Consider the following 18,758-nt stretch of genomic DNA (forward strand, 5'->3'; position numbering starts at 1 on the left):
ACTGAGACCTTTTTTAAGGGAAAATTAGTTAACATTCCAGGATAGCTGAACACCTACTCTGATGGCTTGGATGCTTTTTCAGCAGTGACTTATGTGTCGCATTTGGTGTTCACTCCATGTAATACCTAGAGTAGTTAGTATTTTTACTTTGAATGTTTTTCTTTACTAAGAACATTAACTTCAAGCTTTTGGTTATAATGATTTCCTACATGATTCATTTCCTAAGGTCCTTATGAAGACACATTGTTATCTGGAGAACCACAGCTTGGAAAATATGTTTCTCTTTATTAGAAGTTTATTTATTTCTGTATATGATAGCATGGTATGGTATGATAAAAAGAGTATGCATAGATATGGTATGATATAAAGAGTAAACCAGTCCTGATTTGGGTGATTTCTTTCCCCTACTTTTGAACTAAGCTCGAATGTTCTGTGATCTTAAGCAAGTTACTTGAGACGCCTTTGGTTTTCTTATCTATAAATAGAGATAAGATCTACCTCAGAGTTATTGTTAAGAATTAAATGAAATAATTATATAAATTCCTTAAAGAGCAAAGAGATAAAGAGATATGTATGTGCAGGGTAAGAAATGGGTAGAAAACAAGATTAAAGGGAAGTTTATGGAGAGGACAAACCTTAGATAAAAGAGACATTGTGAACATTGGCCTTAATTTTTTTTCCCTGAAAAGTTAAAAGTTAAAATAGATTGTTTATTGTTTATATTTATTTGCACACATTTAATGTTTCAATGTTGATTTAACCCACTATAACCTTCAAAACCCATCTTTTAAAAAATAAATTATTCTATAAAATATTTGTGAACTAGGAGTCTTGATTTAATTTTTGACATGACTCATTCATAGCAACTTTGTATAAATCATAAAAGGAACATTGTGTTCCTTTTATAAAAGATGAGGGAAATATTATTTTCGAAAGTACTTTTGAGCAGTATTTTTTTGTAGTTAATAAGGTCAGACACTGATTTTTAAATGTAAGATTTTTATATGCTTTAAATCTTGTGACATTAACCAAGGTACCTAGAATTAAGAGAAACTCTAAACTTCAAGTGGCTTTATCCTTTAGTTAGTCTATTTGGGAATTTGCCCTTAGATTATTGGTTTTAACAGATAAATTTTGCCGCACAAAAGTCTGGGAAAACTCAAAAAATAATTAAACATTAAGGTAATTTTTAGAAATTGCAGCTAAGAAATACCTTTAATGTTTTGAACAAATAGATTTGCTGTTGTACAAAATCATGGAGTTCCCACTGTGTCACAACGTTATTGGTGGTGTATTGGAAGCTCTGGGACGCAGGTTCGATCCCCAGCCCAGCACAGTGGGTTAAGGATTCTGCATTGCTGCAGCTGCAACTTAGGTCGAAACTGTGGCTCAGATAGGATCCCTGGCCTAGGAACTCCATGTGCCTCAGGGCAGCCAAAACAGAAAAAAGAAAAGAAAAAATGCTATTGAACACAATCAAAGCAGCAGTAACTCCCATAGGGTCCACAGAGACTGGCATAACTACAGCCTGAATAATGTCTTCCCCTCTGCCTTGTATTCGATGTGTATAAACAAGAAAAGCCCCGTTTCTCCATAAATTAAAACATTGAACTTCTAACTTAACAGTTTCTTCCTAATCTTTGTTCTTGATATGAGGTAAAACCTACTTTTGAAAATGTGATATGAAACATTCTAGAAAGCAGTTTGCCAGCAAAATTTAATGGCCTTAATGTGTCTTCTGAACTCATATCATTAACTCTCTAGATTACATTTTTAATACTTTCTCTTTTCTGCTGTTCTCTTTATCCAATCCCAATACTGCTTAAGAAAGAAAGAAATTTATCACGTTAATGCTAGGATTTTTTAGGGGATGAGGTATGGGGAGGGGACCCCTTATTCTCAAGCTTATATGGCCCCAAGATATGCCCAATTAGTAAATATTTTGATAGTGGAGAAAAATGCAATTTACCGTGGAGATCTTTGTTTCTGTAGTAGTTATAGAATGCGAGAGTTGAAACAAGGCCTTGGTCCAAATAGCCAACACAGAGATGAAGTCACCTACCCCTACACATGCAGTCTTCCATAAAGACAGTTTTAGTATTTAACTGCAACAGTTTTGGGGTCAACTATACCAGGCCAGTAATACTATTTTATAATAAAATCTGCATAACAAAATCTAGTAGCTTTCTCTATGTGTAGGAAAATAAATATACATTGAATACCTTCTCATTACAGAAAAAAATGTTGCGGTGAAGACATAATTACAAGCTTTCACTTAAATGAAGCCACAACCATCATGATTTAGGGCCCCCACGAGGAAGAACTTAAGTGGAAAGGAGAGTGCTTTTCTGGGCAAAGAAGAATGCTTGAGGCCTGAATTTAAAATTGAGCAACTACGTGAAGGTAATAGTTTTATTTTTAACTAATTGAAAGTAGAAACTCTATAAAAGTTAACTATTGTCTCACATATTAATGAAAAAGTCAAATTACACTTAGTATATGGTTTTGTTCTGCTTATGGTTACCAGTTGGAAAAAAATATATTATACCTAACTGCTTGATATCTTCATTCTTTAAAACTTTACTTTGACATAGTTAATTAAAAGTTAGGGATAATAATCTATATAGCATGTGCTGACATTGAGGTTAGATGGGAAAATGGGGTATTGTAAATCACGGTGCAGTTGTCAGGATTGAGGAGTATAAATTAATGGAAGAACTAGGGGAGGAAGGAGTAATACTTCTCACTTCATTCAAATTACTTTTTGAGGAGTTCCCACTGTGGCTCTGCGGAAACGAATCTAACCAGCATCCATGAGGACACAGGTTTGATCCCTAACCTCACTCAGTGGGCTAAGGGTCCAGCCTTGCCATGAGCTGTGGTGTAGGTCACAGACGCGGCTCAGATCTGGCTATGGCTATGGCATGGTACAGCAGCTGTAGTTTCAGTTTGACCCCTAGCCGGGGAACTTTCATGTGCTGCTGGTGCATCCCTAAAAAAATATATATATTTTTTGAAAAGGATGTTTGTAACTTAAAAATGTAATTTTAATCTCCACTGAAACAATGAGTTAGGTTAACAGATGTTGAAACCCACTTTTCCGTGTAAGAACCATAAAGACTTTATCCTGTGCAGCATATTGAAAGGAAAATTGTGAGTTTTTAATTCCCAGAAGATATAGGAAAAGAAGTTATCATTCTCCCATTTGCACAATCCCAGTCTGGGCAGGGTTCTGAATTGGGTGGTTTATATTTGTTGATCATCCTATGTCATCCTAGTGCACTTCCCTGGGGCATTGTCTTGCTCTCCTTCTTCACTGCAGCATCTAGTTCACCCCGCTGCTGAATCCCATTTAAGTACTCTTGTCTCAAATATACCTGCTTTCTCACCTCCAAACTAGACTTTTCAGGGAGCTGTTTTAAATTCATCTTAAAGGAAAAAAGCTGTCCATACATAAATCTACACGAATTTATTAATGACTGATAATCTCCAGAGTTGTTTTTTTTAAAGAGAAAATCCTTATTAATGCCAATGAATATTTCTTTGATGAAATTTCAGATAGAGAAAGTAAACAAAATGGAAAACAATTTAAATCAGTAGGGATAATTTGTATTGGAATGAGGGCATCTATTAGAAGACAGAGTCAGTTTTTTAGAATTTTTTTCCCCTAAGCTATTTTCACCTTTTACCACTCCTTACTAAGATCTTCTTTTGGATCTGTTTACAGAATATTTTCTCAGTGGTGGTAATTCCTGCATACTTAGAAACTCTAGCTTTTTGTGGGGTCAGATATCTTTAGATTCCTTGTAAGAGGGCTTTTGTGTGTTAAGCACTGCCAGTAATTAAATTTCAACCGGGAAAAGTTGAGAACAAACGTGAACAAAGAATTTCTTTCAGCATCTTTAATTTGTTAACCTGTTCCCCCCCAATTTTTTTTTAAAACCATGTCTTATGAAGGAGGGAGCTTTGTCTGTTATCTTGAAAACGTTCCCATTGTAACATAAAGAGTGGGCTTTAGGACTAATATATGTAGGTTTGGGTTCTTGTTCAGCCACCTAATATATTTGTAGTCTTTGGAAAGTTACTTAAATGCCTGAGTCTTACTTCCTTATATGTAAATTGGAGCAAATAACTGAATCACAGGGTTATTGAAAGGATTAAATAAAATGGCATGTATAAAACACTGAGCTTAGTGCTTTGCTATGATAAGTGCTCAATAAATGATAGTTTCCATCGTGGTGCAGTGGAAACGAATCCGTGTAGGAACCATGAAGCTGTGGGTTCAATCCCTGGCCTCGCTGAGTGGGTTAAGGATTTGGCGTTGCCGTGAGCTGTGGTGTAGGTCGCAGATGCAGCTCAGAGCCTGCGTTGCTGTGGCTGTGGCATAGGCTGGCACCTGTAGCTCTGATTTGACACCTAGCCTGGGAACCTCCATATGCCTTGCGTCTGGCCCTAAAAAGAAAAAAAAAAAAAAAAAAGATAACCTTATAACCTTTTATGGTGGTGAGCCTCAGTTTCCTTTTCTGTAAAATGTTGATAATAGATCCTGTATCACAGAATAGCAGAATGATTATTAATATTTCTAGTTAGTAATTCTTAAGTATAACATTCAGTGAACTTTAAATTGTTTTGTAGCTATGGTACTTAAATTAATAATTTTCATGTATTCTATCATAATAGTCATAATATTTACAAATCAAAATTGGGAGTTCCAATTGTGGCTCAGCAGGTTAAAAACCTGATTAGTGTCCATGAGGATGCAGGTTTGATCCTTGGCCTCCCTCAGTGAGTTAAGGATCTGGTATTGCCATGAGCTGTGGTGTAGGTTGCAGACACAGTTCGGATCTGGCATTGCTGTGGTGAAGGCTGGCAGCTGCAGCTCCAGTTGGACCCCTAGCCTGGGAACTTCCATATGCTCTGAGTACGGCCCTAGAAAAAGCAAAAGAAAAAATAATAATAATAACAATAAAAAATTAAAAATAAAAATAAAGAAGTCTCAAAAAATTTCTACTCTTAATGTCATCATGTTTAAACAGTGAATATTACACTGTATTTTGTTAAATTGTATTCTTGGAGTTCCCTCATGGCTCAGTAGGTTAAGGATTCAGAATTGTTACTGCTGTGACTCTGGTGACATGTTCAGTCTCTGGCCTGGGAACTTCCGCATGCTGCAGGCATGGCCAAAAAAAAAAAAAAAAAAAAAATTTGTATTCTCAACAGCAGTTATTTCAGTTTAAATATGTCCTTCAGTGGGACTTTATTTTCCGCTGGATCTAACTTTGTAAAAGTTTTCTCTTTGAATAGAGTTCTTGAATTTTTATACTCAATGTACATTAGAAATCCATCAATAAACTATTTCTCCCACCCTCAACCCCTAGCCTCTGACAATCACTAATCTGTTCTTTGCATCTATGAGCTTGTTCTTTTTTTTTTAATGGCCGCACCTGTGGAAGTTCCCATCCAGGTGTTGAATCCAAGCCACAGCTGCAACCTGTGCTGCACAAGCAGTAACATTGGATCCTTTAACTTACTGTGCTGGGCCAGGGATTGAACCTACACCTCCCCAGTGACCTGAGCCACTGCAGTTGGATTATGAGCTTAGTTTTTATTTTAGATTCCACATGTAACAGAGATCATATGGTATGTGTCTTTTTTTTTTTTTTTTTTTTTTTTTTTTTTAAATAGCCGCACCTATGATATATGCAAGTTCCCTGGCTATGGGTTGAATCGGAGCTGCAGCCTCAGCCTGTGCCACAGCCATGGCAACCCTAGAACCGAGCTGCATCTGCAGTCTGTGCTGCTGCTTACAGGAATGCTGGATCCTTAACCCACTGAGTGAGACCAAGATCAAGCCCACATCCTCACAGAGACTATGTTGGGTTCTTAACCCACTCAGCCACGATGGGAACTCCTTGTATTTGAGTAGGATTATTTAAAATTATCTTAAAATATGTAATGGCAAACCTTATAGATTTTCTGACATGATTGATTTTACAAATGTATGTTTGGATGCTATCACAAAAAATAAATTTCCTTTGTATTCAAATATATATACTAAATAAGTTTTTTTTGTTTGTTTGTTTGTTTGTTTGTTTGTTTGTTTTTATAAGGGCTGCACCGGTGCATATGGAAGTTCCCACGCTAGGAGTTGAATCGCAGCTGCAGCTGCCAGCCTGTACTACAGCAACATCAAATCCAAACCTCGTCTGTGACCTACACTGCAGCTCACGGAAGTGCCAGATCCTTAACCCACTGAGTAGGGCCAGGGATCAATCCCACATACTCATGGATACTAGTTGGGTTTGTTACGGCTGAGCCACAATGGGAACTCCTAAATAAGTCTTAGATACAGGTATAAATATAAATTAGGGTTCAGAGTGATGGAATTATTGTATATCCTGATTGTGATGATGATTATGTGTGTTAAAATCCATAGAACTATAGGAGTTCCTGTCATGACTCTGCAGTTAATGAACCCAACTAAGATCCATGAGGATGCGGGTTTGATCTCTGGCCTTGCTCAGTGGGTTAAGGATCCAGCGTTGCCGTGAGCTGTGGTGTAGGTCGAAGATGTGGCTCGGATCTCGCAGTTATAGCTCTGATTCGACCCCTAGCCTGGGAACCTCCATATGCCGTGGGAGCAACCCAAGAAAAGGCAAAAAGACAAAAAAAAAAAAAAAAGAGTTCAAGTAATGCATGTTAATTGAAAAAATAAAATTTAAATTTTTTTTTAAAAAGAATGTACTCTGTCTTTTGAAAAATAAAATTAAACTAGTGGGTTCTTAAAAAGATTCTATGAAGTTTATTTTGTATTATAAATTTTTCAATGGTCTTCTTCACCAGCTTCACTTTGACTTTACTCCAATTTTGAGACATAAATCAGCAGAATCCAGTAGTAACTATCATGTAGTAGGCCACAGTTTCTGAACCTGAGCACTGTTGACATCTTTATGTGGGGGCTGTCCTGGGCATTGTAAAGTGTTTCACAGTACCCCTAGCTTTTGCTCATTAGATACCAGAAGCACTCTCTCCAGTTGTGACAACCAAGAAAGTTTCCAGACATTGCGCAATATACCCAGGGGGCAGAAGATGGTGGGGTATGTTGGAGGCAAAATTGCATGCAGTTGAAAACCACGGTGGTAGGCCTAAGTGGCTCAAACTTTTCGGAATACATATCTTCATTTTCTAAGCTTGTCATGCCGATATTAATTGGTATAATTGTGTGTTGTAGTAAGAGTTGTGTGTGTATAATCTCCATCTGCACCAAGAGATCTCTTTTTAAATTATCTAATGCTGCAGTAGGGCATGGCTCATTAAATTAAAAACCTTTATTTGCATTAAATCTTTGTAAAATGAGGGTTTTAGAAGTATTCGAAGGGGTGTAACCATAGTATTTGTCACATAGCAGCAGTCTTAATAAACTAGTACATTAGTGTAATAAGGATAGGGTGAGGAAACTACGTAATAAGAATCTTTGCTCTGCCTTGAATTTATTCTTGTGCCTTTGCAAGTCATTTAACAAGAAAGAACGTTTATTATAGGGTATAAGTGATTTAACCATAATCATATAGGGTAACACAGTAGGGGAGATGAGAAATTTGTTTAAGACAAACATTTCACAAAAATATTAAGTGCTTTAGTTGACAAGGTATTTAAACTCTTTCAGCTATTAAATAATAGAAGAAAATGGAATTGAATATGGTATCAGTATGGAACAGTCTATTGATTCATTAAGAGTCGACCATAATGATTCCGAAGAGACAAAAACAGATTCTCAGGTATTCGAGGTAGGGATACTGTTGGGAATGTTTTTCCATTCTAATGGAAAATGACATGCATTTAATAGTTTTTTATGCTTAAGGAATAATGTTATATTTAATGCATTTAAGAATTTTAACTCTTGGAAGTTCCTGTCATGGTGTAGCGGAAACAAATCTGACTAGGAACCATGAGGTTGCAGGTTCAATCCCTGGCCTCACTCAGTGGGTTAAGGATCCGGCATTGCCATAAGCTGTGGTGTAGGTCGCAGATGGGGCTTGGATCCTGTGTTGCTGTGGCTGTGGCATAGGCTGGCAGCTCCAGCTCCAGTTAGACCCCTAGCCTGGAAACCTCCATATGCTGGGGGTGTGGCCCTTGAAAGGACCAAAAAAAAAAAAGAAAACTCTTGCAAAAAGTAAAGTGAATAACTGAAAAATGAGTGTTTCCATTTTTATTAAAACACTTTTTTTAATTGTGACATTATATTTTACAAACACTTAAGTGTTTTTTGTTTTTTGTTTTTTTCTTTGCAAAAGCGTCTAACCTGTATGGACTCCAGGGATCCTTCTTTTGAACAAAATGGTTCTCCTAAAGTTTTACCTGTTACTACTCCTGAAGCAGAAAATTCACTCATATCACAGAATATACCACAGCCTCTGACGCAGACACAGACTCTTTCTGCAGAGCAGTTCCACTTAGTGGATCAAAATGGGCAACCTATTCAATATGAGCTTCAGGCATTGGGTGATTCTAATGCACAAATGGTGAGTAAGTTTTTAAAATAACCAGTTTTATGCTACTTAGCAAAATGTATTAGTCTTACTAGATGGCCTTGATTTCTTGACACTGTTGATTTATGTTGCTTTGAAAATACTGTTTCCGTGACAGTAATTTTTAAGTCATGTCAGGATTTTAAAAGATTTCCTTTCAGGACTACAAATAGTACTTCAAACCAATATATCACAGCCACTATGTCTAGGCAGACTAGTGCTTTGAGATCAGTTGGAAATGTAGCATAATCTGTAACTAGTGCTAAAGTTCCAGAGCCTACATATTACTTATATTTGCTTTTTGTGTGTGTTTTTATCCCAGCTCCCCCTTTTTGCATATACATTTGACTGAACTCAAGCTTATTGCTCTATCAACATGTCAGTTACTATTTGCATGTCACATGTTGATACGGTTTCTTGAAGAAAAATCAGTGGAAGTACAGTGGAATAATGGAATTTAGACGTAACCTTACTGATCTTTATAGGTAGATATGTGAATAACAATGCATAAAGTTGGAAATACTGCTTTAAACTTTTAGCCAAAACTGTTTGTTTGTTTGTTTGTTTTGAGCCTTTTTAGGGCCACACCTGCAGCACATGGAGGTTCCCAGGCTAGGGGTTGAATCGGAGCTGTAGCTGCCCACCTATGCCACAGCCACAGCAACACAAGATCCAAGCCGGGTCTGGGACCTACACCACAGCTCATGGCAGCGCCAGATCCTTAACCCACTGAACACGGCCAGGGATCAAACGTGTGTCCTCATGGATACTACTTAGATTCATTTCCAGTGAGCCACAACGGGAACTCCTAGCCCAAAGTATTTATGACCAAGTTTGTAGTTGGAGAATAGATGAAAGATAGTTTTGATTGAAATAAAATTCCTGAGAAAAACTTATAAATTGCTCTCTGATCAATAATATACTTTCATATTAAGTAATAATATGAAATAGTATGTATCTCTTCTTAGTATTTCATATTAGTAATAATATGAAAACTAATGTATCTCTTGTTTGCCTGTATTTTCCAAACTTTCTGCAATTAATTTTAATTTAGTAAGAAAAATTGCTTTAAAATCATAACTTCAATAATAAATTATACCATAAGTAGGCAGCCATTTAACCTAAAATTAATCTTTGTTTTTGTTCCTAGTGTAGAGCATTCTAGAGTAAATCTATGTCCATTTACTCCCTCATAATCAACTTAAATTTGAGGGTTGGGGGTAATTGTTTGAGAGATGGCTAATTGTAGACAACTTCTTTTTATTTATTTATTTTTTTAGGGCCGTACCTGTAGCATATGGAAGTTCCCAAGCTAGGAGTCAAATGGGAACTACAGCTGCCAGCCTACATACACCACAGCCACAGCAACTGCAATCCAAGCCGCATCTGCGACCTACACTACAGCTCATGGCAACGCCGGATCCTTAACCCACTGAGGGAGGCCAGGGATTAAAACCTAATCCTCATGGGTACCAGTTGGGTTCTTAACCTGCTGAGCCACAGCAGGAACTCCTATAGACAACTTTTTGTGTATGTTCAGCCTCAATATGTTTCTGGGCTTACTTTAAAATGCAAAGTAAGCGTAAGTTTCTGTAACCATACTGTATCACCAGCAGAGGTTAACATGCACAAGATCATCTAGATGTAAAGCAATGGATTTTAATATTTCATGCTCAGAATGAAATACTTCCATTGCCTGTTATTTGACCTTTACTCTAGTTTCTATCAGAATGTTTAGAAAGTCTCTGTGTTCTAATGGAAGGATAAAAGAGTCTAACTGTATAAAGAGTTATTGTTTTACACATGGTACCTTTCCTTAAGAGGATGTTAAAGTTGTTTATTTGTCTCTCTCTAAAAAGAGGTCCCATTCTCTTTGCAATTGTGTTAAACTTTCTATGTAAACAATTATAAAGATGATTTTAGGATTTCCTGCTGTGGTGCAGTAGATTAAGGATCCAGTGTTGCAACAGCTGTGGCATAGGTCACAGCTGCGGCTAGAATTCGATCCCTGGAAATTTCCATATGCCAAACGCCATATATGGATATGGCTAAAAAAAGATGATTTTACATTACTTGGGGTAGGAGATGATACTGAGGGTTATTTGAAGCTATGAAATAGGAAACGTGTGGCATGAGCCTATAATAAATAAATATAAGGAACATGGAGTATAAGAAGCTATTTTCTGTAAAGAACTACAGATCAGAAAGTGGTGATATGCTAGGAAGCATAGTGGAGCTTTTTTGGTTTGTTTTTGGTTTATTTATTTATTTGGCATGTAGAAGTTCCTGGGCCAGGGATCAAACCTGTGCCACAACAGTGACCTAAGCCATAGCAGTTACAATGCCAAATCCTTAACTGCTAGGCCACCAGGAAACTCCTTTTTTTTTTTGGTCTTTTTGCCATTTCTTGGGCTGCTCCCACAGCATTTGGAGGTTCCCAGGCTAGGGGTCTGATCAGAGCTGTAGCCACTGGCCTATGCCAGAGCCACAGCAACGTGGGATCCAAACCGCGTCTGTGACCCACACCACAGCTCATGGCAATGCCAGATCCTTAACCCACTGAGCAAGGCCAGGGATCGAACTCGCAACCTCATGGTTCCTAGTCGGATTTCTTAACCACTGTGCCACGACGGGAACTCCCTATTTGTTTATTTTAAAAACACTTTAATTTTTAGAGCAGTTTTAGGTGCACAGAAAAATTGAGCAGAAAGTATAAAGATTTCCCATATACCCCCTGCCTCTCCACGTGACTAATCTTCCCCATTATCAATACCTCCCACCAAATGGAACTTTTTGTAAGAAACAACTTTTTTTTTTAAATATAGAAACTATCAAGGAACTAGTAGAGGCTGTAGTAGGTGAATCTGTAGTGGATGAGAGAAGCTTTTGGAGTGAAGCAGGGATGATATTTTTTACTTAGAAGTATTGTACACACAGAGCCAGTAGATAAAAGGCTGTTTGCCAAGATTTTCAGATTATTTTCTTGGTCTGCCTCAAATAGAATGTATTGCGGTAGATGACTCTTCAAAGCTATGTTTGTTTTCATAGCAAAGATAAATCCCTTTTTTAATAGAAAAAGTAATATCACCATTATCATATAACATGAATTGAAAGTAGTTTTTTGTATACCAGCTGGAATAAGCTAAGGAAACAGAAAATGGAGGAGACTTTTCTTTTCTTTTTTTTTTTTTTTTTTTGCCTTTTCTCCCGCGGCATATGGAGATTCCCAGGCTAGGGGTCTAATCGGAGCCATATCCACCGGCCTGCGCCAGAGCCACAGCAACTCGGGATCCCAGCCGAGTCTGCAACCCATACCACAGCTCACGGCAACACCAGATCCTTACCCACTGAACAAGGCCAGGGATCGACCATGCAACCTCATGGTTTCTAGTCGGATTTGTTAACCATTGCGCCAGGACGGGAACTTTTTTTTTTTTTTTTTTGTCTTTGGAGGAGACTCTTTGCTGTTGTGCTTGGGAAACAGTTTCAAAATGGAGACCATTTCATAAATCAATCTCAATTATGAGTAAATAATAACTTTATTATATGTGTTTTATTTGGATTTAAAAATGACCACAGCACTCCTCTTTTTTAAGAATGAGCGAAATATTTTTCACAAACATTTAATCTCATTTATAAGAATTAGAGTTTAAAATAATATTGCACCTTTTAAAATCCAGTAGGGTGGAGTTCCTGTTGTGGCTCAGCAGGTTAAGAACCTGACTAGTATCCATGAGGATGTGGGTTCGATCTCTGGCCTCCCTCAGTGGGTTAAGGATCCAGCTTTGCCATGGGCTGTGGTGTAGGTCACAGATGAAGCTTGGATCCTGCATTGCTGTGGTTGTGGCTACAGCTGCAATTTGACCTCTAGCCCAGGACCTTCCATATGCTTCTGGTGCAGCCCTAAAAAGAAAAACAAATAAATACAGCCCAATGTATTTTTTTATTTTTGTCCTTTTTTAGGTTAAGTAGCATCATTAGATATTGCGAGGCAGTGCAGAGTAGTGGTTGAATGGAGTTAGGCTACTTGAGTTTGAATTTTATCTCAGGACTATATACCTCTGTGTTCCTTGCGTGAGTTTTGTAACCACTTTGTGACAGTTTTCTCATATAAAATGTGTATAGTTCATGTACATGTGATGACAATTAAATAAGGTAATTCATGTAAAGTCTGCCACTTAGTATGCACTCAACAAATGTAAAGCAGTTCATCATCAGAGTTTATATTTTTTTTCATGCTGAAGTGGTAAGAGCTATGGCAAGATCTTTAAAAAATTTTTTTATTACAGTTGATTTACAGTGTTCTTTTTTTTTTTTTTCTTTTTGTCTTTTTGCCTTTTCTAGGGCTGCTGCCATGGCACATGGAGGTTCCCAGGCTAGGGATGGAATTGGAGCTGTAGCCACCGGCCTACGCCAGGGCCACAGCAACGCGGGATCCAAGCCACGTCTGCGACCTACACCACAGCTCACGGGAATGCCGGATCCTCAACCCACTGAGCAAGGCCAGGGATCGAACCTGTAACCTCACGGTTCCCTGTCAGATTTGTTAACCACTGAGCCACGGCGGGAACTCCCTGATTTACAATGTTCTGTCAATTTCTGCTATACAGCAAACTGACCCAGTTATACATATATATTAACATTCTTTTTCTCATATTATCTTCTATCATGTTCTGTCACAAGTGATTGGATGTAATTCCCTGTGCTATACAGCAGGACCTGATTGCTTATCCGTCCTAAATGTAATAGTTAACATCTACTAACTTCAAACTCCCAGGCCATCCCACTCTCTCTCCCTCCACTCTGGCAACCACAAGTCTGTTCTCTGTGTCCATGAGTTTTTTTCTGTTATGTTTCTATTATGTAGATAGGTTCATTTGTTCCATAGTTTAGATTCCACATATAAGTGAAATCACATGATATTTGTCTTTCTCTTTCTGACTTATTTCACTTAGTATGAGAATCTCTAGTTGCATCCATGTTGCTGCAAATGGCATTGTTTTGTTCTTTTTTATGGGTGAGTAGTATTCCATTGTGTATCTTTTTAATCCATTCATCTGTTAGTGGACATTTAGTTTGTCTCCATGTCTTGGCTATTGTGAATAGTGCTGCAATGAACATATGGATTAATGTATCTTTTTGAATGAAAGTTTTATCCAGATATATGCCCAGGAGTAGGATTGCTGGAGTAGTTCTATTTTTAGTCTTCTGAGGTACCTCCATACTGTTTTCCATAGTGATTATACCAATTTACATTCCCAACAGCAATGTAGAAGGGTTCCCTTTTCTCCATACCCTCTCCAGCATTTGTTATTTGTAGACTTATTAATGATATTCATTCTACCAGTGTGAGGTGGTACCTCATTGTAGTTTTGATTTGCATTTCTCTAATAATTAGTGATGTTGAGCATTTTTTTTTTATGTGTATGGCAAGATTTTATTACAAGAAAGTTGGAAGGAAACAGTTTCTACTCTTAATTTCTAGGAAATATTTATAATTATATTTATAATTTTTTTTTTCTTTTTAAAGCCACTCCTGTGCCATATGGAAATTCCCAGGCAAGGAGTGAATGGGAGCTGCAGCTGCAGACCTGTGCCGCAGCCATGGCAATACCAGATCTGAGCCGCATCTGCAACCTGTGCCACAGCTTGTTGTAATACTTGATATAACCTGCTGAGCGAGGCCAGGGATTGAACCCACATCCTTACAGCCACTATACCAAGTTCTTAACCTGCTGAGCCACAGTGGGAACTCCTATGATTATATTTAAAGCATTCTTTTTTTGTTGAAGTTTTGGTGTTTTATTTTTTTTTCAAATTTAAAGTTTTTCAAATGACACTCTTAAAGCACATAAGAATGCTGTCTCTATAAGGCCATCAACAATGTTTTCATGTTTTGCATAGCTAAAGAGAGGTTCGGGAAAGTAGGTTGAAATAATAAGGAGAGTTCTTGCACTAGGGAAAACCAAGCACAGTGGATTTCAGATAAAACAGTAAAACTGCTTCTGTGTTAGGTAATCAAGTTTATAAGATGTTCAGAAAGTTCTGAAAATATAGGATAAATTTATTTATTTATTTATTTTATTTTTAGGGCCACACCCATGGCATATTGAGGTTCCCAGGCTAGGGATCTAATTGGAGCTGTAGCCGCCAGCCTACACTGCAGCTCACGGCAACGCTGGATCCTTAACCCACTGAGTGAGGCCAGGGATCGAATCTGCAACCTCATGGTTCCTAGTCAGATTCATTAGCCCCTGAGCCATGATGGGAACTCCAGGGTAAATTTATTTTTAAGTAATGTACTAGTTATAGTGTTAAATGATAGGCTCAAAATGTTTTTCCTTTTCTTCTTAGATAAATTCAAAGTTTACATTCCTCTAAATTTGAGGCAATGAATTCATTTGTTAACTGTGAAAAAAAAAAAAAGGATAATAAATATACAGTTTCCCTGTGCTTCCAGACTTTTGGGGGTACTCTGTAGTATTCCATATAGACCAAGATAGTATATATAAAAATACAGAGTTAGAAAAATAAATCTTGTTTAATTAGACATCTAAAAAATTACTGTTTTTAAATGAAAATGACTTCAAAAATGACACAGATGATTCCCATACAAATAGGTCAAAGATGTGTAGATAATACAGTAAGTAAAAAAAGTAAATATGTTTAGTCTAATCAAAGACTTACTCAGATTACTAAGCAGTTAGACCTCACGCCCCTGTAGTGGTTAAGACCGTAGGTGGTAAAGATCTTAGGACACAGGGTCAAACTCCCTGTTTTGAAATCTAGCTTTACTACCTATCAATTGTGAGACTTTGGAAAATATTTTCATGCACTTCAGTATTTTCATCTATAAAGTGAGGGAAATGAAATAATAGTCATTGAAGGAGTTCCTTGTGTGGCTCAGTGGCTAAGAACTCCACTAGTATCCATGAGGATATAGGTTCAATGCCTTGCTCAGTGGGTTAAGGTGCTAGCGTTTCTGCGAGCTGTGGTATAGGTCGCAAATGTGGCTCAGATCCAGTGTTGCCATGGCTGTGGCTGTGGCATAGACCGACTTCTATTTGACCCCTAGCCTGGGAACTTCCATATGCCACAGCTGCAGCCCTAAAAAGAAAAAAAAGAAAAAATAGAAATAAAAAATAAAAATAAGTATTCGTAGTAGAAGAGGGCACGTCTAATAATTTTCTAAATAGTGATTCTGTTGAATCATTATAGACTTTTGCATTTGATTTTTTTTTTTAATGCTTCCAAGATGATTGTTGCCAGCCCATCAGAAAATGGACAGGTTCTACGTGTAATTCCATCTACCCAGTCAGGAATGACACAAGTGATTATACCTCAGGAGCAGCTTGTGGATGTGAACAGTCCTCGGGGTGAGTAATCATGGGATACAGGGGGCCTAAAAATGTTTTAAAAGAACAAATGTGTATTTCAGAAAATCACCTCATAAAAGACCATGCTAAAATTTATCTCTTTGGGTAAGATTGTAAACTGAATAATTGGAAAAAGTTTCTTAGCCCAAATAAATTTCAAGTTCATTTTTCAACTCCGTCTAGGTTAGCTGTCTATTTCATTTTGGAATTCTATGAAGCTCGTTGACTCTTGCTTCCTCCCAAATGACCAGTGAGCATAAAATAAATTCTTCTTAATTTTAATAACAGTAATAATAACAGCAGCAATAACAAGAATATAGTGCTACTAGCTACTGGAGAGATTTTTACATTTGTATTTTCATCAATATTGTTAGACATGTGACACTTTACTTTTTTTTTAACTATTCTCATCCTTGGTTCTGTTTTCCTCTTTCCTCTTACTTTGTTCCTTCAGATTCAGAAAGAATCATGTTCCCTATTTTAATTTCATTCTTTCTTTACCTATTTGATAATATCCCTATTAGTTTTCTTCCTTTTGCTTCCGTTACTTTCCCGTCTATCTGAATCTCTTTTCTAACATCATACCTACATAGTTGTTTTTTCCCAGCTAATGATTTAGGGCAGATGTTCTTACTTCAGTGTTATGATTCTCTGACTTTGATGACAGTTGTTAAAACTTAAGGGAAAAAACATAGTTTGCAGACAACATTACAAACATGGTCTAGAAACAAAAAAGTTTCACATTTTCCTATTATATTGTGAAACTCTTAATATAACACTTCTACCACTTTATAGCCTAGCTGTTCAATAAAAGTTCCAAAACTTAATTACAAAAGTTCAGTAGACAGTATTACACTTTAAAAGTAAACAAGTTTATCAGAGAAATTCTCAGTAAACATTACAAGTTTTGTTATCTTTGGCTTCAGAGCATATCTTCCCTTTCCTATTTCAAATATATTAGTTCCGGTTAGTTACTTTCTTAATGGTCTCACTCAAGATCGTGATCTTCCTTTGTCCTTGTTATTGTTGTTAAGATGTTTCCGAAGAGAAACCCAGTGACAGAAACTTACCAACTCTAAGAGTGGATGCCCTAGGAGACAATAACAGAAGTTACATTCTTCATCCACAAGCATCTCTCACATTACCCAAAAAGACAGTGACCAGGTGAGTTGGTGGGAAAGAGGAACTCTGACTTGAAATCACTGGGGAAAGATTTTTTTAAAATTGTCACGTTAAGGAGTTCCCATTGTGGTTCAGCAGTAACGAACCCAACTGGTATCCATGCAAATGCAGGTTCAATCCCTGGCCTTGCTCAGTGGGTTAAGGATCCAGCATTGCCATGAGCTGTGGTATAGGTCGCAGATGCAGCTCAGATCTGGCATTGCTGTGGCTGTGGTGTAGGCCTGTGGTTACAGCTCTGATTTGACCCCCAGCCTGGGAACCTTCACACCTATGGGTGTGCCTCTAAAAAGCAAAAAAAAAAAAAAAAAAAAAAAAGAGAGAGAGAGAGAGAGAAATACTGATTCTAGTTCCTGAAATTTTTTTTTTTTTAATCTTTTTGCCTTTCCTAGGGCTGCTCCTCAGCATATGGAGGTTCCCAGGCTAGGGGTCTAATCAGAGCTGTAGTCGCTGGCCTACGTCAGAGCCATAGCAACATGGGACCTGAGCTGTTTTTGCAACCCACACCACAGCTCACAGCAACACCGGATCCTTAACCCACTGAATGAGGCCAGGGATCGAACCTGCAACCTCATGGTTCCTAGTCAGATTCATTAACCACTGAGCCATAACAAGAACTCCAAGTTCCTGAAATTTTTAATGGTTCCTCACATTTTTAGGCATTTAATTCCTCTGTAGTAAAGTGTTTAAAATGTTATTAATGTCTGTTTCAGCTTTTATTTTTGCCTTAAAATAACACTTTATAAAAATTTAGGGAAATACAGATGTGGGTTTTGTATTATTTATTTTTTTAATTCTATGAAAATATTTTAGAGTTAATATATTTGTGAATTTAGTCTTAGAGCTTGGCATAATACATTACTGTTAATAAGTCACCCAAAGATGATTTATTAGCTTACTTTTTTGTTAAATGAAAAATAACTATTTAATGAGAAGAATACAAAATAAGCTCTGACAAAAATATATAAAACACTTTAATTTTTTGAGACTACAGTTATTTGGAAGAACAAACTTGGATCTTCATTTTAGCAATTGATAAAATAGAAATGATTACATAATATCATAATTACACCTATCACACCAATCTATTTATTATTACAGTTTGTAATTGATGGTCTCAGTTTTTTTTGTTTTTTGTTTTGTCTTTTTAGGGCCCCACCTGCGGCATATGGAAGTTCCCAGGCTTGGGGTCAAATCAGAGCTATAGTTGCTGGTCTCCGCTGCAGCCACAGCAACACTAGACCTGAGCCACATCTGCGACCCACTCCACAGCTCACGGCAATGCCAGATCCTTAACCCACTGAGCAGGGCCAGGGATCAAACTTGCATCCTCATGGATGCTAGTCAGATTTGTTTCCTCTGAGCAGATGGGAACTCCTCCGTATTGTCTTTGATGCTGGCTAAGAGGATAAAATAGCTGAATGCCATGTGTGTGTAACTTGTAATGTATAGTTTTATGTATTCTCTCTGTCCCAGAAGCCTTGAAGAACCCTTATTGGCTCCACTTCAGCCACTTTCTTCTAACACACCTATATGGGCCTGTCGTCTTAGAAGCTGTGAGGTGAGTTACAATAATCCAATATAGATTCATTTAGTTGGTTATAACTACAAAATGGCCACTTTTGCATACAACTGATGGAGTCTGTCTCTGTAATATTTTGTTTATGTTTGTATT

General features: G+C 37.3%; 1 protein-coding gene across 47 annotated transcripts in view; it reads left to right on the top strand.

Moving 5' to 3' along the window:
* CARF (calcium responsive transcription factor) overlaps positions 1-18,758 on the top strand; it is a 91,349-nt gene that overhangs the window by 2,255 nt on the left and 70,336 nt on the right. For 15 of the 47 annotated variants that reach the window (XR_014828982.1, XR_014828956.1, XR_014828981.1 and 12 more), the window contains exons 2-7: positions 2,236-2,403; positions 7,667-7,787; positions 8,295-8,522; positions 15,784-15,904; positions 16,939-17,068; positions 18,560-18,644. Coding sequence is in view for 15 of the 47 variants with exons in the window: in XM_084998437.1 (XP_084854563.1) it covers positions 7,710-7,787; positions 8,295-8,522; positions 15,784-15,904; positions 16,939-17,068; positions 18,560-18,644 (642 nt within the window). In the remaining 32 variants the exon portion in view is untranslated. Of the gene's footprint in view, positions 1-1,995; positions 2,136-2,235; positions 2,404-7,666; positions 7,788-8,294; positions 8,523-15,783; positions 15,905-16,087; positions 16,155-16,938; positions 17,069-18,559; positions 18,645-18,758 lie in introns of those variants that run through there. The other 32 variants (XR_014828967.1, XR_014828965.1, XR_014828983.1 and 29 more) reach the window with 5 other exon arrangements.

This window comes from Sus scrofa, chromosome 15 (assembly GCF_054392235.1).
Source record: "Sus scrofa isolate SSC_HxYL_T2T_F1_AM1 chromosome 15, Sscrofa_HxYL_maternal_Yorkshire_Landrace_v2.0, whole genome shotgun sequence".
In the NCBI taxonomy this organism is placed as follows: domain Eukaryota; kingdom Metazoa; phylum Chordata; class Mammalia; order Artiodactyla; family Suidae; genus Sus; species Sus scrofa.